Source organism: Microchirus variegatus (genome assembly GCF_963457635.1).
Source record: "Microchirus variegatus genome assembly, chromosome: 16".
In the NCBI taxonomy this organism is placed as follows: Eukaryota; Metazoa; Chordata; class Actinopteri; order Pleuronectiformes; family Soleidae; genus Microchirus; species Microchirus variegatus.
Genome location: NC_139817.1, coordinates 1638452 through 1665006, shown reverse-complemented (window position 1 = coordinate 1665006; position 26555 = coordinate 1638452). Strand labels below are relative to the sequence as shown.

At 41.5% G+C, this 26555-nt stretch overlaps 6 protein-coding genes across 6 annotated transcripts; 4 read left to right on the top strand and 2 right to left on the bottom strand.

The window, feature by feature from the left end:
- Positions 1-816: 816 nt before the first annotated feature.
- LOC310938606 (bestrophin-3-like) lies at positions 817-18024 on the bottom strand. Its single transcript, XM_083903143.1, has 13 exons — positions 17735-18024; positions 17204-17298; positions 15574-15661; positions 15352-15497; positions 14009-14163; positions 13509-13586; positions 12330-12482; positions 12028-12108; positions 2375-2526; positions 2185-2275; positions 1739-1857; positions 1380-1655; positions 817-1293 (listed from the first exon to the last, which is right to left on the bottom strand). The coding sequence occupies exons 1-13, from the start codon at positions 17884-17886 to the stop codon at positions 903-905; spliced, it is 1977 nt and encodes a 658-aa protein (XP_083759269.1). The 5' UTR covers positions 17887-18024; the 3' UTR covers positions 817-902.
- Positions 4150-4464, top strand: LOC310938608 (histone H4; the record flags this gene model as incomplete). Its single annotated transcript, XM_083903145.1, has 1 exon — positions 4150-4464. The coding sequence occupies exon 1, from the start codon at positions 4153-4155 to the stop codon at positions 4462-4464; it is 312 nt and encodes a 103-aa protein (XP_083759271.1). The 5' UTR covers positions 4150-4152.
- On the top strand, positions 7015-7659 carry LOC310938607 (histone H1-like; the record flags this gene model as incomplete). The annotated part of the gene is made up of 1 exon (XM_083903144.1): positions 7015-7659. The coding sequence occupies one exon, from the start codon at positions 7015-7017 to the stop codon at positions 7657-7659; it is 645 nt and encodes a 214-aa protein (XP_083759270.1).
- LOC310938179 (histone H3.2) lies at positions 10144-10554 on the bottom strand (the record flags this gene model as incomplete). Its single annotated transcript, XM_083902634.1, has 1 exon — positions 10144-10554. One exon carries the CDS (start codon positions 10552-10554, stop codon positions 10144-10146), a length of 411 nt encoding a protein of 136 aa, XP_083758760.1.
- LOC310938277 (histone H2A-like) lies at positions 10863-11249 on the top strand (the record flags this gene model as incomplete). Its single annotated transcript, XM_083902767.1, has 1 exon — positions 10863-11249. One exon carries the CDS (start codon positions 10863-10865, stop codon positions 11247-11249), a length of 387 nt encoding a protein of 128 aa, XP_083758893.1.
- Positions 18025-19071: 1047 nt separating the features above from the next.
- LOC310937887 (uncharacterized protein) lies at positions 19072-22964 on the top strand. The gene is made up of 6 exons (XM_083902269.1): positions 19072-19101; positions 19828-19990; positions 20084-20185; positions 20974-21099; positions 21704-21745; positions 22835-22964. Exons 2-6 carry the CDS (start codon positions 19835-19837, stop codon positions 22934-22936), a joined length of 528 nt encoding a protein of 175 aa, XP_083758395.1. The 5' UTR covers positions 19072-19101; positions 19828-19834; the 3' UTR covers positions 22937-22964.
- The last annotated feature ends 3591 nt before the right edge of the window (positions 22965-26555 follow it).

Below are 26555 nucleotides of genomic sequence, written 5' to 3'. Positions count from 1 at the left end.
TCTAATCTGGGATTTTAGTTCTCAATCTAATCTGCTAAATCAGAGTAGTTGATTATCCCTAACATTAAACAATGATTTGAAACACTTGTGTGCTAAAGGTACATCTTTAACGAGCTGTCAGAAACAGCTTGTACTTGATAAGACATTGAGAACAGTTCAGACGAGATATTCATTTCTCAGATTCCAGACGACTACGATCACTGGTGAGTGTTTGTGTGAAGATGTTTTAATGACACACGTAAGGTTTCACAGCTGTTCATGTCACAGTTAAACTGATTGTTTAGTTTTTTTGAATATTTAGCATTTCGTAAAAATCTATTTATCTGTGAAATTCGAGAATTAGTTGGCACAACTGAAATTGATAACGGACATTCATGCCACCAACCACAATAACTGCATTACAATTTACATATCTTAAAGAAGTAGAGTTCATTTAATCCCCACAGTTTACCATAAAATCTCTCGGATTATTAACATAATCCATATTTATTCGCTTGGTGTCGGAAAGTGTCTTCCAATTCACGCGTTTGCTACCTTCATGGGTGAAAAACAAGTTCAACTAGTCTCATTTTGTTTGTCATGAGTTTTATTTTTAAAAAGTCAAAGTCTGTAATTTAACAGCAACAACAAATACAAGTATGACATTTTCCACAACAACAATAACATAAGACAAAGGGACAAGTTGTTGTGTGTTGTGTTTTCAAGAAAATATTTAGTTCTACTTCCAGGATGAGCCACAAGGTGGCATCAAAGACAACTGTTGAATACTAATATGTCAATTCTAATAATAATCGGCCAATTTTTATTTTATTTATCATCTATCAGGAACATGGACGTTTTTGTCACCTACAAAAATTAGAGCTCTTAAAGGCGCTCACGTCTGTTTGCGAGGTAACCGATGCTCATTTGTCTGAGTTGTTGTTTCTGACGTCTTCTCTGCTGCCATTGTTGCTGTCGCTGCCGCGTGCTTCCGCCTCGCCGTCCTCGCTCACCGACACTCCCTGGAAGCTGTGCTCAAACTCGGGTTCGGGGAGCTGCAGGGTGTCGGCCGGAGGCGGAGCTGGCGATATTCTGGATTTGAACCGAGCCAGGCCCCGCCTCTGCCTCTGCCTGCCCAGGGCTTTGGGGCTCGGCAGGCTTCGCACCGACGCCCTCGACGTCTGCCTGGAAAACTGCACGGAGAACTGGCGCCCGCGGGGATGAGGTGGCGGACGGTTCTGGTTGCCGTGAGTCGTCCAGCGGAATTCCTTTGGTCCGAGTCGTGTCGGGGAACAACAAACGGAAGAGTTGGCTCTGGAAACACGAAGAACAAGTAAATCAACGCAGATTTCATAGAGAAATGTCAACAAAAGAAACTCCGAAAATGTCGAATGGATCACCTTGGAGTTTCCAAACTGGGTGTTTCTTGCTTGGGGATATGATCCAGGCCATTTGGAATTTTTGTCACTTCAACGCCATCAGAACATTCCCCGTTGTAACACGCAGCGTTCGACAGTGTCGGGCTAACGGCGCGATGGGGGAAAACCTCGCTTGGCGAGTGTTCAGGAGATGGAGGGTTGCTGCTGACCTCCTTCAAGGTGGACAAGGTGTCGACGGTGGCCGGCGGCGTGACCAACCAGGAGGGCGGACTCCGTGCATCTGCACCTGGACTGAGTCTGGATGAAAAAGAAGATTTTTTGTCTTTATCGCAAAGTCTAAATGTCGATCACCAGCGACGGACGATGCTAACTCCCTGTACCTGAAGTCTGGGAAGAAGCCTCCTGTCGCATCGCTGCTGTGCCGTTTGAAGAAAGGTCGAGGAGGTCGAAGGTCGGGAGGTTCCTGAACGCTGAGCAGCCGACGGACTCGACCGAGAACCTGCAACGTCAAAAAATCAAAAAAACCAAAGGACTGTGAAACGAAAAAGTAGCACGTCAACACCTGCTAACACATTGAAATAAAAACGTATCTTTACTGAACTTTAAAGCTTTTGTATTTAACACTTTTGTTGAAATGATCCCAAAATCAATAAACCAATAAACGTGTAAATGCTGTATCTGTAAATGACCACAAGGTGGCACAAGTCATTTTTCAAACCACTATCGTGTTATTCATATACAGACTCTGTTCCCCAAAAAAATTTAGAAAGAGAAAAAAATAATAAACAAATTACTAATTGTTATTAAGAAAAAAATGTCGTATTACCGACTCTTGACGTCGAGCCAGAATTGTCTCCTGTAGCTGTGGACCGTTGTTGCTAACTTCAGCCTCATCAAAATTCAGAATTTCAGAGAGTCTGTAGGAGAAAAAAAGGGAGTTTAAAAAAAAAAAACCAAGACGATATCACGTTTATCCCCGAGCGATACTCGCGTGATGTTACTGTTACTGCGTTAACCCCATGTCGGTGGTGGAGCCGAGGAATGATGGGATGCAGTAGTCGGCGGCGGCTAGCGTGTACGGCGGACGAGCGTCGCAGTCGTTCCAGTACATGTCTTTGGTCAAAGGCGGCAAATCCATGTGCATCTCGTCCACAGCCAACAGCGACACCTAGAGGAGCAGGAAGGCATTATTATTAGTAGTAGTAGTAGTAGTTTTTGATCTTTGAATAGACTTTATTGAATTTTACTCAGTTGATTAGCGACATTTAGTGGTGAGACGGTAGATTGTAGCTCACTCCCTCCTTCACGAAGTGTTTCAGGGAACTATGGTGGCCTAGACAGACCACAAAGGATGTAATTCTTCTTCGTTTTTATGAGAATGCTCTGTTTTAAAACAAATACATTTGGTTTTAGCATAGCTTAAATTGCTATTGTGAGCCAAATCACAATAAAAACGCTGTGACAAGAGCTAAGTTGTGCCTAATGTAGCTACAAATTTACATCTTTAGAGATGTTTGAAAACTTCATTTTAAAAATTCATGTTATGCAAAACAAAAAACAAGGCCATGGAAACAATTGATTATAGACTTAAATACGGCAAAATGTTACACAGTAGACCTTTTGAATTAGAAATGTATTTATTTTCTTACAGAATATACGCTTACATTTTAAGAGAAGGTTTATTGCCAGGGAGGAATTTGTTTTGGTAACTGATGCAGAAAAACAGAGGTTTATGAAATATTTGTTAAATTGAATATAACTACACAGAACACAACCTCCAGTGTTTTATGGGTAGAGACTTGCATCATACTAGCGTAGCATTCTATGCTATGCTATTGTAGCTTGTTTTTTTAACACAGCTTTAATTGACAAATCTGCTTAAAACTTACCGAGGAAAAACTGCTGTAACTTACTTTAAATATAACAACTTCTGGTGTGTTTTTGTGTTGCTGTAGCATGCTAATGCTAGCCTTTGAATTGATGATTGTGGACAATCTGAAGCAGGACGACACACAGCAGATTATCTCCAGTGAGGTGTTAAAGACGTCGGCGAACACATTCAGGGTTTCTGGGCCGGCTGATTTGCGTGGGTGGGTTTAAAATGTTAATGTGTTAGTTCAAGCCGTTCTATTGTTTATGGTGGAGGTGTCGAGGTTCCTGCTGAGGTGATGGTAGTGATGGTGTCAGGACTGACCATTGTCTTTCAAAGCAGCAGAAGTGGTCGTCGTTCAGGTCGTTTGGAGTGTTTTTCAGTGTTTTTGTCTGTGAGGGTTGAAAGTGTTGATAAATTTAAATTGGATAAAGGTCATCTGGTTTTGAAACAGATTAATTCTGCTGTTTCTGTAACTTTTTGTTGTATTTTGTTGTCTTTTTGACGTTCAATTTAAAAAATATATATATTCCAATCTGATTGCAACTTTATTTGTTAAGCGCTTTAAACAAACCACAGTGGACCACATTGCTGTTCATAGTAAATAAAACACATAATGAGTAAAAAAGTTAAAAATGAAATACATTTATATAATAGAAATTATTGTATTTAACACCGGAAGTCTTCAAATATCATGTTTTCAATAGCTAATCCTCCTGTTTCCTTATAGTTTAACTTTTCACCAGTGTTCAATCACTACAAGAGCATGTCGTTTTGAATCTGGTCTCCTCAGCTCTGATTGGTCACAGCGTGTGTATGACGCAGTATGGCGTCACTCGTGTTTTCTATCAGGTCCGCAGTCTGCTCATAAATATCAGCGCCGCCTCGGTTTCTGACAAACTTAACTTTCTCATCTCTGTGAAAATGAGTGGACGCGGAAAAGGAGGCAAAGGACTCGGGAAAGGCGGCGCTAAGCGTCACCGTAAAGTTCTCCGTGATAACATCCAGGGAATCACCAAGCCCGCCATCCGCCGTCTGGCTCGCCGCGGCGGAGTCAAGCGTATCTCGGGCCTCATCTACGAGGAGACCCGCGGTGTGCTCAAGGTGTTTCTGGAGAACGTCATCCGTGACGCCGTCACCTACACCGAGCACGCTAAGAGAAAGACCGTCACCGCCATGGACGTGGTCTACGCTCTCAAGAGACAGGGCCGCACTCTGTACGGCTTCGGCGGTTAAACTACTTGGAACCTGAACGCAACACGACGCTGAAAAACAACAACGGCTCTTTTAAGAGCCACACACTCAGTCTATAAAGAGCTGATAATCTTATTCTAAACCATTTTTACGAATTATAGTATACCAATTAATGTAATCCTGGAATTACAATGCAATTACAGTTTTACGGTATAAGAAGTTATGATAATTACTACGTTTGCATAGTGCTGTTCGGCCGTTATAACCTGAACCTGAATGTAAGACGACGCTGGAAAAACAGCACCATCTATTCTAAGAAGAGCTGGTCATCTTGTTTTAAATGGTCTAGTTCAGTAAATATAATGCTTTAATACTAATTCAATTACCTTCTATATTAACTTATGTTAAATATCATAACGTTAACACGTGGTATTTCAATTCTCCTAATGTTGATGTATAACATGAGGTGCTCTTCGACGGTTGAACCTGGAACCTGAACACAACACGGCACTAAAAATAACAGCTCTATTTAAACGATAGTCCATAACCATATTTGAAAAGGGTTAAATGTTTACTTTCTCTCGCGGAAAATTGGAAGTGGAAAGGAAAACAAGAATAAATGACATCCAGTTTAGTAATTAGCAACATCACTATTTCATTGAGTGCTCGTCTTTGTACAAATGCACCTTATATACTGTTTTAAGATTGTATATAAGGTGCAGAATGTCATACATATAAACTATGTAGTGAAAAAGCCACATTAGCTAAATGGCTTCTAGAGTTTGGACCTGGATCCTGCATCACGGCACGGAAACCAACCGAACTCTCACTGGAGATGAACTGATTTAATAAAGCGCTTAAATTATTCCAGTTCTGAAGTGAAAACATAGTTAGGCGTCTATTATTATTAGTAGTAGTAGTAATCATCTCATGTGTGATTGATGAAATCTGCTTCAGTGACCATGTTTTTGTTTATTGAGCTCTTAAAAACCTCATGATATGGTATTGTGGGATTCATGAATTCATGTTTGTGATTCTCCGTCTTGTCCTATTTACAAAAAGAATGAAAGACAAAATGGAATTATTGGGTTAGGATTAGGAATTCTACAATGAAGAGAGAGAAAAGGGCCTGGATTAAAATTGGATGAAAATGTTAATGTTTGTTTTTGTCATTTTTCTATTTATATATATGTTTGTATTCCTGTAACAGTGGAAAGGTAAAGTTCAGATAATCCAGATGTTACAGTCGCTGACATTTATTTATTTAAATCTGTTGTCATGCTTTAAACTTTCTAACCTGACATGAAACACGTTTTTATGACAGTTGAAAACATACATTTTGTTTGTTTTTGTTAAAGTAAATATATCAAACAATCAAGTAAAAATGAAACTCCACACTGTTTTTGCACATTTAACATGTATTATGTATTTATCAGTCTTTACTGATACACTATCCTTTTTCGAGAGGAATGTTTTATATCCTGTTATTGAAGTTCACAATACTGTAAACTTGAATTATACAGATGTTGAGGGAGAATAAATCTGACCCAGTGAACATATAAAACACTTATTCTAAGGCTATTATTTTACACTTGTATACAAATGTACCTGTGTGTTGTTTGGTTCAATGTGTCCAAAACTATATATAATGTTTTTGTCTGTGAGAGTTGTAAATGTTGATAAAGTTATTGTAGATTTGAACCAAACATGAATTCTCCAGTTTCTGTAGCTTTTCTTGTATTTCCTGGTCTTTGCAGTAAATAAAACTGCATTTTATTAAACAAACAACACCTTTGACTCTTCTAATATATATATTTAGCTCATTATGAGATTTCTTATGCAATTCAGGTTCATATATTTTACCTTTAGTTAAGTATTGACGGTGTTTGTCATGTTCCTGTCAGTGTGCATGAACACAGAGGTTGATATTCCTGTATAGTCTTCACTTCACTGTTTTAAATGATGAATAATGTTTTAAATAATGTTTTCTTTCTTTCCAACATGAGATAATGAGAGTATTGATGACAATGATGATTGATCAGAGTCCAGTAGAAGCAGCAGCTCCACTGCTCCACGAGCCTCCATCATCTCTGTGTTTGCTGTCCACACATCGGCCTCACTTTTTCGCACAATAATCACCGGCAGCTGCTCGTTTTTGCTCCGAGGCCCGAAACGAACGTGTGGAGCAGCCGGTGGACGGGTTCTGACCGAGCCCCGAGACATTTTGACCCGTTTTAGGCGACAAAGAAGAGGGAAAAGTCGGCGGGCTTGGTCTCTCACGGCGGCGATCAGACGAGGTTTGGAGGCTCCACAGACACAAAGCCGAGACTCCCGGAGCTATGCGCGGCTTCTACACCAGCACACACGCCGCAGCTGTCGGCTCCATCCACCGCCGGACTCCGGCGCATGTTGTACCGTGATTTTATGTGGTTTTATCGGTGAAGAGAAAACACAAGTGTCCCGGTGTTCAGAGAGCACGGACGGAGAGCAGCGGCGGGCTTGAGTCTCCACGGTTCTCATGGTGTGTTTAAGGACAGCCCCCTACTCAGGGAAAATCAGTTCACTCTGACTTCTCATCAGCGAACACTAAACATGGCAGAAGAAGCACCAGCCCCCGCCGCGGCTCCAGCCAAAGCCCCAGCTAAAGCCCCCAAGAAGAAGGCGGCGGCGGCGGCGGCGGCGGCCAAGCCCGCGAAGCCCGGTCCCAACGTCCGGGACCTGATCGTCAAAACCGTGACCGAGTCCAAGGAACGCAGTGGCGTCTCTCTGGCAGCTCTGAAGAAGGCTCTGGCCGCCGGAGGATACGATGTGGACAAGAACAACAGCCGCGTCAAGACCGCCGTCAAGGCTCTGGTCGCTAACGGGACTCTGGCTCAGGTCAAGGGAACCGGAGCCTCCGGGTCTTTCAAGCTGAACAAGAAGGCCGAGGTGAAGGCCGTTAAGCCGGCGAAGAAGGCCGCTGTTAAAGCCAAGAAGCCCGCAGCTAAGAAACCCGTAGCGGCCAAGAAGGCAAAGCCCGCAGCGAAGAAAGTAGTTGCCGCCAAGAAGTCCCCGAAGAAGGCCAAGAAACCCGCGGCGGCGGCTAAGAAGGCAGCTAAGAGCCCTAAGAAGGTCGCTGCTAAGAGCCCCAAGAAGGTCGTGAAGAAAGCCGTTGCCCCCAAGAAGTCTCCCGCTAAGAAGGCGGCGAAGCCCAAAGTAGCAGCGAAGAAAACCGCGACCAGGAAAGCGAGGAAGTGAGCGGAGAAAAACATGAAAACATCTGTAAACACAAAGGCTCTTTTAAGAGCCACACAACTCTTTCTACAAGACAAACAATCTCATTGATTTCTATGAAATATGTTGTTGTACATGAGTTATTATTATGTTATATTTACACATATAATGTGTTTTACTTACTTTACTAAAGGTTGTTTAACCCTTTATTAATTTAAGTTAAATAATTATTAAACACCTGCTGCAGGTGGAAACTCTGAATATCTACATTTTTATACATATTTAGATAATTTTTAATACGTCCTATGTATTGTACACATTAGTATAAGTGTATATGTACATGTATTTTGGTTTTCAAATTTTGCTTATATATATATATATATAATATTGAATTATATCGTATATTACTTCCTCTGGGTTTTTGTTGTTGCTGTTTTTCTGTTGTCGTTTGACGATGTTGCATATTAGCAACTATACATGTATGTATATGTGTGTCTGTGTATACATATGTATATGTATACACAGACACACATACATATAAACAGTTTTGAAGAAGTAGAACAGTTTTTCAAAACGATCTTAATCAATAGCTTAGTAGTTGTAGTTTTCATTTATATCGTATATAACTACTTCCGGGTTATTGTTGCTATTATTTTCTGTCGTAATTTGATAGGGTTTGCATATTGGCAACTAATAAACTCTCTATATATACATATGTATATGTGTGTCTATATATATATGTATATATACATACAGTTTTTGAACATTTTAAAAGTTTTTTAGAAGTATTTTCTGCAAACCATAAATCCAGTTATGTCTAATATATATATGAATATATGAATTTATATATATATATATATATATATATATATATATATATATATATATATATATATGTATAATATTACAGTCCAGTTGTGAACAAAGTAGCTGCTAACAACGTTTTAGCTCTAACTTTAGAGATGTAAGTAGTGTTTATCTTGCATTTGTTTTTGTAGTTTAAAGTTTGTTTAATATGTACAACATCAAAGTTAAGGTTAATTTTTTAACGAGTTGATTCCACAACAAAAACAAAAATAACTTTTAAAGCTACATTTTAATATTGACAGAGTTGTAGAATCACCAGGACAAAAACATCAATGTGTCAATAACAAAACTATGTTAATCTATGTTGACAGTTATTATAATAAAAGTACAAATATTTAATATTGGAAGAAAAGTTTGTCGGAAAACTGTCACGATTAGTTAACGTTAGCTTAGTATGTGTAACGTATATTTTCACATCATGACTTTATTAACACTGTTTACATTTTAAACGTATCTTAATTCTAATTCTAAAAACTATGACACTAGTATATGTTCTCACTTACTTTAAAACTGTTCTTACATGTATTTAAATTGTATATTATCTCCGGACGTGTGATAATAATTCGGCCTAATAATAAAATAACATCTGTTAGCGAGTGTTAGCTCATGATTCTGTGATGTATTATTTACCTATTTACTTATTTACCTAACTATTTAACAATAATTAAGCATTTTTTGTGTTTTACAGATTATGTTCATGTTTTGCTAACGCGACAAAATCGATAGTTATATGTCTATATAATATTTACAGTACATGTTTAAGTGAACAGAGTAGCAGCTAACAACGTTTTAGCTTTAACTCTAGAGACTTAAATAGTGTTAATTTGACATGATTTGGTTTTGTGGTTTAAATTTGAAGATTTGTACAACTTCTCCAATAGTTTTGACACCAAAGTCACTTGTTTACAGAAAATTCTGATGTTGTCGTTTTCTTTCTTAATTTGACTTTAAGAAAAGACGGTTGTAAAACAAAACTCTCTTAAACACTAAATTCAAATGTACATATGAAGTAATCACATATCTGAAGACTTAAAGATGAGTTGTTATTAATCCCACAATTTATTTAAACTAGACATGTGTAAATATACCTATGTTTTTCATCACATTACTACACTTTTTAGTTGTATATAACTTGTAAACAAAGTAGTTGCTAACAACGTTTTAGCTCTAACTTTAGAGATTTAAATGTTTATCTTACATTTGTTTTTTTACCTTAAATTTGCACAACTTTTCCAATAGTTTAAACACCAACGTCCCTCATTTACAGAAAATTCTGATGTTGTATTTGGTCGTTTTCTTTCTTTAATCAACTTTAAGAAAAGACGATTGTACAACAAAACTCTCTTAAGGACTTCATTCAAATGTACATATGAAGTAAGTTTCAAAACTTCACATATCTGAAGACTTGAAGATACGTTTTTGGTTTAAAAATCCTGCAATCTGTTTAAATAATGTTGTATTTCTATATTAATATACTTTATATTTATTGTTCAGACCAGACTGTTTATTATTACTATATGTTGTTTTCTTTTTATAGTACTAACACATTTATATATAAAGAGGTGTGTGTCGTTCAGATTGAAAGTGTGTGGCTCTTAAAAGAGCCGTTGTGTTGTCGTTTTTCAATAGAATTCCTCGGATCTAAGCTCGCTCTCCGCGGATACGTCGGGCCAGCTGGATGTCTTTGGGCATGATGGTGACCCTCTTGGCGTGGATGGCGCACAGGTTGGTGTCCTCGAACAGGCCGACCAGGTAGGCCTCGCTGGACTCCTGCAGAGCCATGACGGCGGAGCTCTGGAAGCGCAGGTCGGTCTTGAAGTCCTGAGCGATCTCACGCACCAGGCGCTGGAAGGGCAGCTTGCGGATCAGCAGCTCCGTGGACTTCTGGTAGCGACGGATCTCTCGCAGAGCCACGGTACCGGGCCTGTAACGGTGAGGCTTCTTCACGCCGCCGGTGGCCGGGGCGCTCTTACGGGCAGCCTTGGTGGCGAGCTGCTTCCTCGGGGCTTTGCCTCCGGTGGATTTACGGGCGGTTTGTTTAGTTCTGGCCATTTTCAACAAACTCTTTTTCTCTTCAACAGCATGAAAAGTAGAATGGGGAGAAGCGGAAACGCGCTTCTTTTAAAGCGTTGGAGCGGCTGTGAGGGCGGTGACTTTGCGTCAGTCCTGCGGCTCCTGATTGGTCAGCGGCTCTTCCTGGAGCTCAGCGCCGCCCAGAAGCGCGAGCCTCTTTCCGTGATTGGACAAAAAGCGCTTTGAAAATGTGCGCCAAAAGTTCCGGGAGGAACGAGATAAAAGAGAGGCTTTGGTGAGCGAGAGTCACAGTTTGTCTGAGACTTGAATCAAACAACAATAACATTATGTCTGGACGAGGAAAAACCGGTGGCGGCAAAGTTAGAGCCAAGGCAAAGACCCGCTCCTCCAGGGCCGGGCTCCAGTTCCCCGTTGGCCGCGTCCACAGGCTGCTGAGGAAGGGCAACTACGCCCAGCGTGTCGGCGCCGGCGCCCCCGTCTACCTGGCGGCTGTGCTCGAGTACCTGACCGCTGAGATCCTGGAGCTGGCTGGAAACGCCGCCCGCGACAACAAGAAGACCCGCATCATCCCGCGTCACCTGCAGCTGGCTGTCCGCAACGACGAGGAGCTCAACAAGCTGCTCGGCGGAGTCACCATCGCTCAGGGCGGAGTCCTGCCCAACATCCAGGCTGTTCTCCTGCCCAAGAAGACCGAGAAGGCCGCCAAGAAGTAAACACAACACGGGACTCCTCACCCAACACAAAGGCTCTTTTAAGAGCCACACACTTTCTCTGAGACGCAACTAAAACCCCTTATTATATAATATTTTAGGTGTGTGTGTATATACATTCGTGTTATTTACTATATATCTGTAATGCATATGCTTTTTCTTATTTATATAAAAAATATCTCTATTTTTATATGATACAATAAACCCCAATATTAGTGACTGAATGTCTGTAGAACAGTGTGTAGCCACTAGATGGCGCCACTTGTTCATAATGGTTGTATTTATTGTACTTACCTTTTTCTTCCATGTATCTATATAATATTTTATTTTCTAAATAAACATAATATATAAAACAATATTCATATGGTCACAGTAGAATGTAATCTAATATTCTCTTGTATAATTGAAGTATTCTTTATATTTCGTAATTTTACACATATGTGAAAAGTTAATAAGTTTCTTTTAGTTTTAATATTGCCACTTGTTCATATATTTTTATGGTTATATCTGTAGTACTTACCTTTTTATTAGGTAATGTTCATTAACCTATTTATTTAAGCACTGTTGCTAGGGGAAACCCCAATAGAGGGCGGAGCCTACTCTTTAAAGATCTATTTTACGTCATTTTTATGGCAAACTACATCAAAACAAACTGATCTGATCAAATATCATAATAGATATTGTTACTGCGATATTATTATAATTTATAAATAAAACAAATCAGAATGACCAGAGTCGATGCTCATTGGTCCGCGGGTCATTAGAGGTCGTAGCTTCTCACCTGAAGGTTCCTGTCGATGATCCAGTTTGCCTCGAAGTCGTCGTCGTCCTCTCCGAACGGGTTGATCAGCTGCTCGGCCACCTGTCAATCACGTTATATTCCCCCGTTCATCGTAGTTATTAATAACTTTATATGGCGAGTTATGAATAGAAGGTGAAGACAGACGAGAGGTCGGCGTGTTTTACGACTCGGCGCAAAAACAGGACGGACGTTTCGTCGGCTACTGCGACTCGAGCTGCGTTCCATTTACGTCGGAATTGTTCTACGGTTTGTGTTTGTCGGGTTAATCTCGTTAATCTCACCTTCAGCCACCCGGCGTAGAAGAAGAACTGCAGCAGGGTGAAGACGGGCACGAAGAGGTCCAGCTCGTGGCCGTGGTGACCCTGGTCGGGGTCGAGGAACTGACGGCCGATCAGACAAGCGAGGAAGAAGGTGTAGACGGCGAGGGTGACCACCTGAAGAGGGCGTAAACACAGATTCTGTGAGTATAAACGTACATGTTTTAATGTTTAAAAGTTCTGTGCATCACACACCAGACCCCATAGAGGAAGTCAGTGATTTTAGCTGACGAGGACACAAGAGCTGCTGGTCTACTGCTGCCTCGTGTGGTCACTTTGTATCACTGAAGTACATCCAAATGCAAGACTTTCAAAGCCGAATCTAACGAATAAGACATTTGAACTGAGGCAGCAGTGGATCAACAACTCCTGTGTCTCTGTGATGTTAAAATCAATGATTTTCTCTATGGGGTTTGGTGTGGGAGAGTGAGTGCTTTACAAACTGCTGCCTCGTGTGGTCACTTTGTGTCACTAAAGTAAGTCCAAATGCAATATTTTAAAAGCCGAATTGACCGAATAAGAGATTAGAAGTTAGTGATGGAGGCAGCAGTGGATCAACAACTCCTGTGAACTCCTGTGTCTCTGTGATGTTAAAATTGTTGATTTCCTCTATGGGGTTTGGTGTGGGAGAGTGAGTGGTTTAAAAACATAAGGCAAAACAGATTTTAGCCACTTCAGAAAAGACTCAGCTCATAAAATTGAAGTCTACGACGTCTTAAGAACATGTTTCACGTCTTTATCTTCACTGTTAGACAGACTATTTCAACAGGAAACTGAAGTTTGTAAATTCACTCACTCTCCCGCACCAAAGCCCATAGAGAAAATCAGTGATTTTAGCTCACAGAGACACAGGAGCTGCTGGTCTACTGCTGCCTCTTGTGGTCACTTTGTGTCACTGAGGTCAATCTGAATTATTTCAAAACACTAAATTTACTAAATAAGACATATGAACTTACTTCTAGAGGCAAAATCGCTGGTTTTCTCTTTGGGGTTTGGTGCGGGGTGAGTGAGTGATGTTGCTGTCTAACACAACAACACAATAAAACAAAAGTGCGCGTCCCTCATCCTCTCTGATTCAGTTACAGTAATGGTGGGACGATGATGCGATTAGAGCATCTGTTTCGGCGGTGACACAACACAGACCTGGGTGTAGACCAGCGGGATGCCGACCCAGTCGTAGCCGAACAGAGTGGCGCACCAGGTCCTGAAGAGGTTCATCTCCTGTTCAGAGAAGAGAGACAGAACGTCAGGCAAAGCAAAACGTCAGCTCGGCACCAGCTGCCGAAGAGAGTCTCGCTTTCCCGCCTGAGAACGAGCCGAGTGTCACGTTACCCACATGTCTGTGCTCACAGCGCTCTAAAGTGGCTTCAGACTAGCGCTGAAAATGTACCTCGATCCGATAAAATTTACAAGAATTACAGTTAAAAAACACATTTTCCGTGTTCCCGCAAGCCATGCAGCAAGCGTTCGGCCATGGTAGTGTCCGAAAAAGTGTGCTCGCAGGATTTAATACGCTCTTTTTTAGGTCCATTTGCGCCACCCACTGGCAACAGGAAGTGCCCCTTCAGTTGACCTGTTTAACGTTGTTTTATTTACATGGATCTGTCGGTGGTGTGGTCCCTCATTTGCTCAAACATATTTACATTGAGAATGTTCTGCAGGTCGATGCTGTCTTGGATGCGTCCCTCTTGTCGAGCTTTAGACGCCAGGTTGGAGAACCACACCACGGGGATCCAGTACTTCAGGTGAGGGGAGCGGATGTTGTCGAACAGCTTCCTCTCCTCTGGAGTCATGAAACCTACACGTGAGGAGAGAGAAACGACCACACGACGATAAAGAGCTGTAGTAGCAGCGGCCTGGAGGATTGCTAGCACTTGAGGGCCTGTAAGTTCACAGTCTGGGATCAAAAATACCTACCTACCAACCCCCCATACCTACCTGCCTGCCTACCAACCAGCCAACCTACCTATCTACCAAACAAACCAACCAACCAACCAACCTGCCTACCTATCGACCGAGAACCTGCCTGCCTACCTACCTACCTAACCAACCTATCTAAATACCTACCTACCTACCTACCTACCAAACAAACCAACCAACCTACCTACCTACCAGCCAACCAACCAACCCAACTACCTACCCACCTATCTACCAAACAAACCAACCAACCAACCAACCTGCCTACTTTTCTACCTGCCTACCTATCGACCGAGAACCTGACTACCTAACCAACCTATCTAAATAACTACCTACCTAACGACTTACCAACCAACCAATCTACCAATCTACCTGCCTACCTGCCAGCCTACCAACCAACCAACCAACCAACCAATCTACCTGCCTACCTACCAGCCTACCAAACACACCAACCAATCAACCTATCTACCTAACCCATCAGCCAACCAACCAACCTACCACCCACCCAACCTACCTACCTACATACCAACCAACCAACCAACCAACCAACCCAACTACCTAACTACCAACCAACCAACCAACCAACCAACCCAACTACCTAACTACCAACCAACCAACCAACCTACCAACTCACTAACTAACCAACAAACCTACCTACCAACCAACCAACCTACCAACTAACTAACCAACCAACCCAACTACTTACCTACCTACCTACCTACCTACCAACCAACAAACCTACCTTGTAAATCTTAGCAGGATTATCCTGAGGAACCCAGAATTTGCAAAAAAAAAATGTCCAATCTGTTCTGAGAAACCGTCAGGAGGAGCTTAACGATAACGAGAAGAACGACCCTCGTTAACCTGCTGTCACCTCCACCTACACAAAATGGAACGAACAGACGTTACAGACAGTGAAGAAAACCTCGTTGTTTCAGACGTGTTAACAAACTGATGCTGCACATTTACGGCGTTGTGTATATGCCGGGCCTGTACGTGGCGCTGCAGCACCTTCATTTGACTAGAGAGAGCCCAAAAAAGACCTCAAAGTGACCCGTGAAGACCTCACCTGCCTCCACCACGTGGTCCACGGTCGGGAAGCGTTTGCAGACGGCGGTGCTGACCGAGCGGAAGATGAGCAGCGACGTCAGGTTGACGTAGCGTATCAACGTTCTGCGCAGCAGGCGTCCGTACTCGTCTTTACCCTGAACACAGCTGCGGGGGAAACGTGGAGCGTGAAGAATCTACGTCATATATCTATCTACGGCTACATGGATTCAGTCATCGATACCTGGAGATGTGGAACATGAGACGATCGGGCCACGGCAGGTTCACAAACTGGTTCCACCATCGATTCACCACCAGGGTGACGTAGAAACCTGCGAAAACAAACCCGGGCGTTTGTTAAAGTCCAGAGAAAAACATGCTGGAGAAAGAAAGATGTGTTTGGTTCATTTTTTTACATCATGGTGACGCATTTCCTCAGTAATGAGGACAAATCTGTCTCTACACAACATAACGTTTTGTCACTGAGGAGCGTAAATAGATTAAGACTGAAAATGACAGAATGGAACTTTAAAGGACTGTGAAACATTCAAATCAGGCATAAAGAGACTGAAAATAATCACATTTGAAAGACTCAAAAACGTCCAAAAGAGACTGAAAGTAACTAAATAAGATGTAAAACATTTTTTCTTCTGTACTGAAGTGACTGACAGTTTCCTGTTTGATAAAGGACACACACACACACACACACACACACACACACACACACACACACACACACACACACACACAGCATGTGTTCCCTCTGCTGTAGCTTTTAACTTTCTCTGTTGGTTAATGATCTGTTTCCATTAGCAGATAATGAGTGAATCAAAGTGTCCATCTGCCTGAAGATCAGGGACAAAACTCTACACACACACACATGTGTTTACTGTCAGTCTTTGGACAGTTAGTGGACAGTTAGACCGTCAGTGGACAGTTGGGCGGTCAGTGGACGGTTGGACGATCAGTGAACAGTTAGACGGTCAGTGAACGGTTGGACGGTCAGTGAACAGTTGGACGGTCAGTGAACAGTTGGACGGTCAGTGGACGGTTGGACGGTCAGCGAACAGTTGGACGGTCAGTGAACAGTTGGACGGTCAGTGGACGGTTGGACAGTCAGTGGACGGTTGGACAGTCAGTGGACGGTCAGTGGACAGTTGGACGGTCAGTGGACGGTTGGACGGTCATTGAACAGTTGGACAGTCAGTGGACGGTTGGACGGTCAGTGGACAGTCAGTGAACAGTTGGACGATCAGTGGACAGTTGGACGGTCAGTGAGCAGTTGGACGGCCAGTGAGCAGTTGGACGGTCAGTGGACGGTTGGACAGTCAGTGGACAGTTGGATGGTCAGTGGACGGTCAGTGGACAGTCAGTGGACAGTTGGACGGTCAGTGGACAGTTGGACTGTCAGTGGACAGTTGGACAGTCGGTGGACGGTCAGTGGACAGTTGGACGGTCAGTGAGCAGTTGGACGGTTGGACAGTCGGTGGACGGTCAGTGGACAGTTGGACGGTCAGTGAGCAGTTGGACGGTTGGACGGTCAGTGGACAGTTGGATGGTCAGTGGACAGTTGGACGGTCAGTGGACGGTCAGTGGACAGTTGGATGGTCAGTGGACAGTTGGACGGTCGGTGGACGGTCAGTGGACAGTTGGATGGTCAGTGGACATTTGGACGGTCAGTGGACGGTCAGTGGACAGTTGGATGGTCAGTGGACATTTGGACGGTCAGTCGACGGTCAGTGGACAGTTGGACAGTCAGTGGACAGTTGGACAGTCGGTGGACAGTCAGTGGACAGTTGGACGGTCAGTGGACAGTTGGACAGTCGGTGGACAGTCGGTGGACAGTCAGTGGACAGTTGGACAGTTGGACATACCCAGGACGAAGGTGACAGGGATCTGCTCTGCGTATTTGTCGCAGTACATGGAAAGTTTCTCAAACAGTCTCTTGTGGTCGTTAGAGAGGACGAACCTGGAGGACAGAGAGGACAACGACAGAGAGAGGACAGAGTGGACATTAGCACATGACGCTAAACGAAACAACGTTCACATTCAAAGTGATCGAACAAAGTCTCCATGGCTGCGTTTCCTTTAACTGCCACCAGACGGCGCTCTAAGAAAACACTGAACGTAAAAAGCACTTATTTTTTAAACTTACAAATATTCTCCTATAGGTTTTGTTTCAGTTTGTTTTTGTTTGTGAGCTAAGATTTTAAAGATTTTCACTAAACCCCGACATTTTGAGCTAACTGAGCGGATTTTAACGCATTGACTTTTTGAAGCTGACGCAGGAATTTACCGTTACCAAACTGAACCAAACGAGACCAAAACCTGGTCCTAGTGTGTGTGTGTGTGTGTGTGTGTGTGTGTGTGTGTGTGTGTGTGTGTGTGTGTGTGTGTGTGTGTACCTGTAGACCAGGCTCAGGCTGCTGTAGAGCAGGACAAACAGGGCGAACTCTCTGTACAGCAGCTTGTAGATGCTTCCCTTCCAGCGCAGCAGCAGTCGGTGGAAGCTGAAGAAAGTGGCGTTGGCCACTTTACTGGAGTACGGGACGGTCATGATGAGACAAGACCAGACCAGACCAGACCAGACCAGACCAGACCAGACCAGACGAGGGACAGAGACACACAGGCGTGGACGAGGAGGTCCTCTGATGTTACATCAGCTCTCCATTATCAGTGTGTGTGTGTGTGGTTGATGCTCTCCCACTCACCGCTGCCCAGTAATGCCAAGCAACACACACACATCCAGAGTTATATTGATGAGCTAAACGCTAAATGTGGACTGTGTGTGTGTGTGTGTGTGTGTGTGTGTGTGTGTGTGTGTGTGTGTGTGTGTGTGTGTGTGTGTGTGTGTGTTATAAACAGAAACACTGTCAGACACATGCACATGATGCCACAATACCAGTGAATGTCAGTGTCAGGTATGAAGCTGAAGCCTCCACTGTTTTGTTTTGGCTGCACTTTAAATAAATAGATAAATAAATAAACAAACAAACAAATAAATATATATATATATATATATATATATATATATATATTCTTTTTATTTTTATTTTTTTAAAGAAAACAAAAGGAAACAAACACGTCAATAATGAAATCTCAAAACAGAGAAAAAAAACATATTATGGGCTCTTTGGTCCCATAATACACAACATAAAATACGAATGTGTTCTCATTAAATCAGCTGTAAGTAACAAAGTAACACAGTAATATTAAGTAAACATCGTATCCTTGTTTTTATTTATTACGATCATAATTTAATGTCTCCAGTGCAGATCCCACAGGAAGAGAAACAGCAGTAATTGAATTAATTCACAATTTAATTGATGATGAAAATAGCCTTATTATTATTAATAATAATTTAATTGTATTCTTTTAAATTTAATTTAATTTAATTTAATTTAATTTAATTTAATTTAATTTAATTTAATTTAATTTAATTTAATTTAATTTAATTTAATTTAATTTAATTTAATTTTATTTTATTTTATTTTATTTTATTTTATTTTATTGTTCACCCTCCTGACCAGCAGGTGGCGGTGGTGCGTCATTTCAACATGAAGTGACGACGTCAGGCAGACTTCAGCGTTTGCCTCGTGGATGTTTACCTTCACCGCCGCTCTGGGGTCAGTTTGATGCGTTGGCCCCGCCCCCTCTCACTGTGTCCCCTGCTGCTCTCAGATCAGCGCTGCTGCTGCTGCTCCACCCCGGAAGTGAAATAGCGCGGCAAAGTCGAGTCTGACGCAGAGAGAAAAACAGAAGAGAAACGGAGGTGAGACGAGTTCATGTTTATCTTTAACTTTACACGTTTATTTTACGTCACAGCGTAAAAAACACAGCTTTAAAAGTTAAACTGTTAAAACACCGGAAATGCGCTGCACTCATTCTCTTCTTCTTCTAATGTTTAAATTATGAACGAGACTGAAAACACAGGAAATCTGCGGGGTTTTTTCACATTAAAACCCTTTTATTTTGACGTCTGTCAAACTTTTTCAGTGTAAATATGTCAAGTATTTATTATCGCACTCAAGTCCATTAAAAACAACATTAAATACAGTTTTAAAACTGTATTTTAGATGATTAAAAATAAAATACTGTCATAGAAAACACAAACAAACTACCATTTATCATAATTAATAATAATATTTTCCAGCAGTCTGTAAACTGGACGGTTCAGTGCTGCCCTCTAGAGGCACATCAGTGCCACAGTTCCTCAAAATGTCAGTTTTTAATGATTTCTTTGTTCAAACGAACCAAAGAAGCCAGAAAATATTCACATTTAAGAAGCTGAAACGTCACAAAACTGCTTCAGAAACGCCTTAAACTGATTAATCGATCATAATATATTGATATACTTGATGTTTTAAAGTGTACAACTGTGAGAGCGATGTTGCTAGGCAACGGAAACTGCCAGCTAGCATGCGGGCAAACCACGTCTACCATCTCAACGCTCTACTTCCTGTTGTTGTTGTCGTCATCGTCTTTTGCTCGCGCTCAGTAGCGTCATGCCGTCCAACGTGGAGATCAAAGCGAGAGTGAGCGACGTGGCCAAGTTCGCGGAGAAAGCGGCGAAGCTCAGCCAATCAGAGGGCACCGTCATCAGGCAACACGACACCTTCTTCAACTGCAGCACGGGACGACTCAAGCTACGGGACTTCATGGTACGTACCACTGTGTGTGTGTGTGTGTGTGTGTGTGTGAAAACATGAGTCAGCGATAAACACTTGTGTTTGTTTGTTTGTTTGTTTGTTTAGAACGGCTCAGGTCAGCTGATCTTCTACGAGCGTCCAGACACAGACGGACCCAAACTGTCGCGGTACTCCATCAGTCCGACCAACGACCCCCAGAGTCTGAAGGTCAGACACTGTGTGTGTGTGTGTGTGTTCTTGTAATTTTGTGTTCAAATTTTGACAACAAGGTCCAAAAAAGTGTCCAAAATTTGATGAAAAAAGGTCAAAGAAAAAAAAATTGACAAAAAGTAAAAAAATAAAAAAAAGTGTCAATGTGTCAAAATAGAAAAAAGTAGGAAAAAAAAGTTTTTTGTTTTTTTTTTAAATTGACAAAAAAGTCTGAGCAAAATTTGACTTTTAAAAAATTCTAAAAATTGACAAAAAATAAAAATGTTTTAAACTTCAACAAAAAAGTAAAAAAAAAAAATAGTTTACAAAATTTGACAAAAAAAATAGGGGGAAAAATCTTTTTTAAAAAATTACATAAAAAGTAGGGGGGGGGGGGAATCGTCAGAAAAGTAGAAAAAAATGTTTTTTCAAAAATTTGACAAAAAAAATCAGAAGAAAATTTGACTTAAAGAAATTCCAAAATTTGACAAAAAAGTTAAAAAAAAACATTTCCAAAATTTTACCCAAAAAAAAATTGACCCAAAAAATATTTTCCTCAAAAATTTGACAAAAAGGTCAAAAAAATTATGTCCGAAAAAAAAAAAAAGTAATAGAATAGGATCAGAAATGGTGTCAAATACAGAAACCATATCTTTAAAGGGCTTAAGACCTGGTTTTAGGGTCAGGGTTAGAATTGGGTTCATGTTCATGAGTGCGAAAACAGATGGAAACTTCAAAAATATAAGGATTAAATGTCATGTTTTTTGTGGTTTTAATTATTGCTCATTGTGTGTGTGTGTGTGTAGACGGTGCTGTCGGACGCCCTCGGGGTCAAAGGTCAGGTGAAGAAGGAGCGACGGCTGTTTCTGATCGGTCAGACCAGAGTTCACCTGGACACGGTGGACGGACTGGGACACTACATGGAGCTGGAGGTACACACACACACACACACATTAGGACCAGGTTTTGGTCTCCATGAGGATGACTGGTCCTGACACTGAACCTAAACCTGATCCGAACCCTAAAACCAGGTCTTAACCCTGGAAAAAACAAGTGAGGACAAGACAAAATGTCCTCACTTCCTGTGGTTTAAATGTTAAAAGCACACACACACACACACACACACAGAGTTGCAAATGTCACGTATTAACAGTCAATAACTAATATTTGATTCATTATTGACGATAATAAACGCCGTACGTTAGCGTCGCGCTATCCCGCGTCCGCGTGTCCACGGAGGCCCCGCCCATTTTCCCACGAAAACACGCGCAAACCGCTCGTGCTGCTCGTCTTCTTTTATTTTCAACAAAATGACGACGAAGAGGAAGACGACGGTAACCACGGAAACCTGCCAGAGGTTTTATGACGACGCGGTAAGTACGACGCTAACGCCACGCGATCAATGTACCGCCTTTATTTTAACGTTACTAACCCGTTTATTTGTGATGTCACTTCCTCTCTGTGTCTTCACACACTCACTGTGTGTGTGTGTGTGTGTGTGTGTGTGTGTGTGTGTGTGTGTGTGTGTGTGTGCAGGTGGTGATGCGAGATGAGCAGACGGTCGAGGACGGACAAAAGGTGAGTTTTTAAATAACCATAATTAAAGGGATAGTTCAGCAGTTTCAGTCTCGGTTAAAAAAAACATGGCTGCCAGGAAAAAGGATAAAATATACGTCACCGTAAGTCTATCTTAAAAACATGTTCACGTCTTTATTTCACTGTTAGACAGACTTTTCCTTGTGTAAACTGAAGTTTGTAAACCACTCACTCTCCCACACCAAAGCCCATAGAGAAAACCAGTGATTTTAACATCACAGAGACACAGGAGTTCACAGGAGTTGTTGATCCACTGCTGCCTCCATCACTAACTTACAATGTCTGATTTTAGTGAATTCGGCTTTTGAAATATTTAATTTAGACTTAACTCAGTGACACAAAGTGACCACACGAGGCAGCAGTAGAGCAGCAGCTCCTGTGTCCCTGTGAGCTAAAATCACTGGTTTTCTCTATGGGGTTTGGTGTGGGATTTTTTTTTTTTCTGCAATCACCAAAATAAATGTACTTGTGTGTTGTTGTTTTTTTCAAGTAATACTATAGTATGTTGTACAAAAATTTGACAAAAACATTTTTTTTTGGGTCAAATAATAAATAAATTGTCCAAAAATAAAAATTTCTCAGAAATTTGACAAAACAGTGAAAAAACGTCTAAAAGATAATTTTTAAAAAATTCCAAAAGTTTGACAAAAACAAAAAATTCCACAAAAATAGTCCAAAAAAAAAAATTGACAAAAATGTTTTTTCTACAAAAATTTGACAAAACATTTTTTTTTCCTAAAAAAAATTGACAAAAAGGTAAAACAAAAATTCTGTACAAAATTTGACAAAAAGGTCATAGATTTGAAACCACATCTTTAAAGGGCTTTTTCAGGGTTCAGACCTGGTTGTAGGTTAACGTTAGAATTGTGTTCATGTTCACGAGTGAGAAAACAAAATCTGAATGAAGATTTTTAAAAGCCGAATTGACAAAATAAGGCATTTGAACATAGTGATGGAGGCAGCAGTGGATCAACAACTCCTGTCAACTCCTGTGTCTCTGCGGAGAACAAAATAAACGTCACTTTCCTGTTGTTAAACTCATGTAGTTGTGTGTTGTTGTTGTTTGTTCAGGTGGCCGAGGACCTGATGCAGCAGTTGGACGTGTCTCAGCAGAGTCTGGTGACCGGCGCGTACGTGGACCTGTTACTGAAGGGACAAACAACGGAGACGTGAAAAACAAACGCACCCCAACGAACGCCGGGGAAATACGACGTGGAGACAAAGTCGCGATCGTCGCGTTGGCTCAAAGCAGACGGCGGACGTTTGGTTTGGTTTGTTTTGTTTGTTTGTTTGACTGAATAAACCTGAGCTCAGCGTCTAAACAACAGTTTATTTGTGTTTGAATCTCTGGATCTCTTTTTTCCTGTGGGTGTTTTCACAGCTGTACACCTCCAGCACCTGAACACACCACGTTACACCATCATCTCCTGCAGGTGGGTGGTTGCCATGGAAACCAGCCAGTCCGTCACGATGGCCGGTATTTTTTTTTTTTAAATCGACGCTTAAAATCTCCACGTAGCAAAATAAGACGCAAAAAAAAATCTTACATTTGAATATAAATGTGTGTTTTTCACACAAAAAAGTGATGAGTTTGTGTTTTAATGTCAAAGCAAATTTAAGTGCACACGCTGCTTCTGTCCAGCAGAGGGCGCTGTGACTTTTCACAGCAGTTTCATTCAAACAACACTCACACTTTTATTACACTAGATCTGTAAATGTGTGACCTCTGAAACAGCAAAGATTATTGATTCATTCATGTTTTTATTAGTGATTTTTGCCAATATTATAACATAATATTCGTTTTCTGTGTTTTTAAAGGTTTTCAGCAGCAAAATGTTATATTTTATATTCTACATATGTAGAAAAATTTGACTTTTTTTTTTGTCAAATTTAAAAAAAAATTGACAAAAAATGTTTGACAAAACAGTGAAAAGACGTATAAAACATAATTTAAAAAAAAAAATAAAAAATGACAAAAACTATTTTTTTTTTCAAAACTTTGACAAAAACAGAAAATATTTCGAAAATGTGACAAAAAAATGTTCCCCAAAAATTTGACAAAAAAAAGTATTTCCCAAAATATGTATTTTTCAAAAAATTTGACATTTATTTTTCAAAAAATTTGACAAAAAAAAGTATTTCCCAAAAATGTGACAAAACATTTTTTCCCCAAAAATTTGACAAAAAAATTATTCTTTAAAAAAAAATTGACAAAAAAGTTTTTCCCCAAAAATCTGATTAAAAAAAAGTTTTTCCCAAAAAAACTGACAAAAAGGTAAAAAAATTAGTATTTTTCATGTATTTGTAATTTTGGTGTTAAAAAGACTCAAAAATGTGAATAATCTCTCTCTAATGTGGCGTGAAACCGACTCTGTGATGCACACGGCAATCGTTTTTGTTTTTTTTATTCTCGTTGTTCCGACGACGGTGTAAGAACGTGACGGATTTGTTTGCGATCGCTCTGTAACTGTCTGAGCTCGATGACACGGACGAGCTGACGATTGTCAGACAAACGCCGCAGATGGTCGACGAAAAACCTTTCAGAGCCAAAGCTTTTGTCGCAGTCACAGACTCTTCGCTCTCTGAGCCTGAAAACATGACAAAAATCAAGAGTTTATGAGAAAGTATTCGCTCACCTGTGATCGTGAACTTTAGAACTTTAGTGTTTCACGTCTTTATCTCGCTGTTAGAGGGGTTTTTACAACAGGAAACTGAAGTTTCACTCTCCCACACCAAAGTCCATAGAGAAAATAAGTGATTTTAACATCACAGAGACACAGGAGTTGTTGATCCACTGCTGCCTCCATCACTAAGTTCAAATGTCTTATTTTATCAATTCGGCTTTTAAAATATTACATTTGGATGTACTTTAGTGACACAAAGTGACCACACGAGGCAGCAGTAGACCAGCAGCTCCTGTGTCCCTGTGAGTTAAAATCAGTGACATTCTCTATGGGGTTTGGTGTGGGAGAGTGAGTGGTTTAGAAATCGGACTATATACCATTGTATATCCTCATTAGACAGACTTTCAGACTTGGAACTGGTGTTTGTTTTTATTTTTTTTGCTTTGTAAACCGCTCACTCTCCCACACCAAAGTCCATAGAGAAAACCAGTGATTTTAACATCACAGAGACACAGGAGTTGTTGATCCACTGCTGCCTCCATCACTAACTTACAATGTCTTATTTTAAAGAATTCGGCTTTCAAAATCTTACATTTGCATGTACTTCAGTGACCACACGAGGCAGCAGTGGACCAGCAGCTCCCTGTGAGTTAAAATCGGTGATTTTCTCTATGGGGTTTGGTGTGGGAGAATGAGTGAGTTTACGAAACTTCTTCGCGCCTCTGATGGCGGCCATATTTTTTTTCACGAGTCGTTTTGTGAGCCTCCGTGCAGCAGGGGGGCGCTGTAGCTGTAGCAGTTCCGCGTACAATCGCGCTAAAGTGCGTTTAGCACGTAGAATTTTTTTTTTTTTTTATTAAATCACCATCATTGATACTACGATACTGACCCCCCCCCCCCCCCCCATCATCAAACCCCCCCCCCCCCCCCCCCCCACTCCATGGTTGCGTCGTTGCCATGGAGACGAGGCCGCTCCACCACACCCACGCTGCTCACCCTCTCTCTCTCTCTCTCTCTGGCGAAAAAGAGAGAGAGAGAGAGAGGTGTGTTTTCTAACCCACGCATTAGAGTGGGAGACAACACACACACACACACACACACACACACTTGTGTACACACACACACACACACACACACACAGAGTGTGTGTGTCATGCTACCAGTGTGTGGGCTGAACCGACCAGCCTTCCACTCATCTCTCTCTCTCTCTCTCTCTCTCTCTCCGTCTCTAGTACACCTCCTCCTCCTCCTCCTCTTCCTCCTCATCTTCTTCGTCCTCTTCTTCTTTTTTTTCCCCGTCCTCCATCATCGTCTCCTCCTCTTCCTCCTCTTCCTCTCTCTCTCCATCCATCAGTCCCTTTTTTTCTATTCATTCATCATCATCCTCATCATCATCATCATCATGGAGAACGAGTCGCTGATGTCTCTGGGTGAGTCTCTCTCTCTCTCTCTCTCTCTGCAGTGTGTGTGTGTGTGTGTGTGTTTGTGCGTGTGTGTGTGTGTGTGTCACTTTGCCGCCGCTCTCTAACTTTAAAAGTCGTGACTTAAATTATCTTTCTTTCTTGAGATTCCTTTAATTTCAACCTTCCTTTCCTTTCCTCGCCTCCTCTCCTCGCTCGCTGACTTTTTCCTTCTTCCTTCCTCGTATAAACTTCCTTCCCCGTCTTCGATCCTTCCTTCCCTACACCCTTGCCTCCTCCTTACCTTGTTGTCCATCCTTAATCGTCCCATCTTTATTTCTTATTTATTTATTCCTGTTTCTTCTCGTCTTCTCGTTTCCTGTTTGTTTCCTTCACTCTATTCCTTTAGTGTGTGTGTGTGTGTGTGTGTGCGCGTGTGTGTGTGTGTGTGTGTGTGTGTGTGTGTGTTATGTAAGCGCAGCAGAGTGTGTGTAGGCTGTAATCTCAGACCGTCAATCTAAAAACATGATCCGTCCTCGCCGTCACTCCAATTTACGCAAAAAAAAAGAGAGAAACCCTACAAACATCACGTGGTCGTCATAGCGACGCTACGCTAAGTTTACCCCCAGAACCTAATTTTTTTTAACGTCCCAGTTATGACAAGTATGTGTTCGGGAACTATATTGCAAATTATTTTTTTTTTAGGATCCGATGGCACGTTCCGTCGGCTTCTAGCGATTCGTAAGCCTTCGCTAACTGCGGGCGTCT

What these genes read in the sequence shown, in the direction of transcription:
- LOC310937887 (XM_083902269.1), top strand. Translation starts at nt 19,835, where the DNA reads ATGCCGTCCAACGTGGAGATCAAAGCGAGAGTGAGCGACGTGGCCAAG. An exon ending in GACACTACATGGAGCTGGAG is followed by an intron (nt 21,100 to 21,703) that starts GTACACACACAC and finishes GTGTGTGTGCAG; the next exon opens with GTGGTGATGCGAGATGAGCA. An exon ending in CGGTCGAGGACGGACAAAAG is followed by an intron (nt 21,746 to 22,834) that starts GTGAGTTTTTAA and finishes TTGTTTGTTCAG; the next exon opens with GTGGCCGAGGACCTGATGCA.
- LOC310938606 (XM_083903143.1), bottom strand. Translation starts at nt 17,886, where the DNA reads ATGACCGTCCCGTACTCCAGTAAAGTGGCCAACGCCACTTTCTTCAGC. An exon ending in GGACCACGTGGTGGAGGCAG is followed by an intron (nt 14,164 to 15,351) that starts GTGAGGTCTTCA and finishes CCTCACGTGTAG; the next exon opens with GTTTCATGACTCCAGAGGAG. An exon ending in TCCCGCTGGTCTACACCCAG is followed by an intron (nt 12,483 to 13,508) that starts GTCTGTGTTGTG and finishes CGCCCTCTTCAG; the next exon opens with GTGGTCACCCTCGCCGTCTA.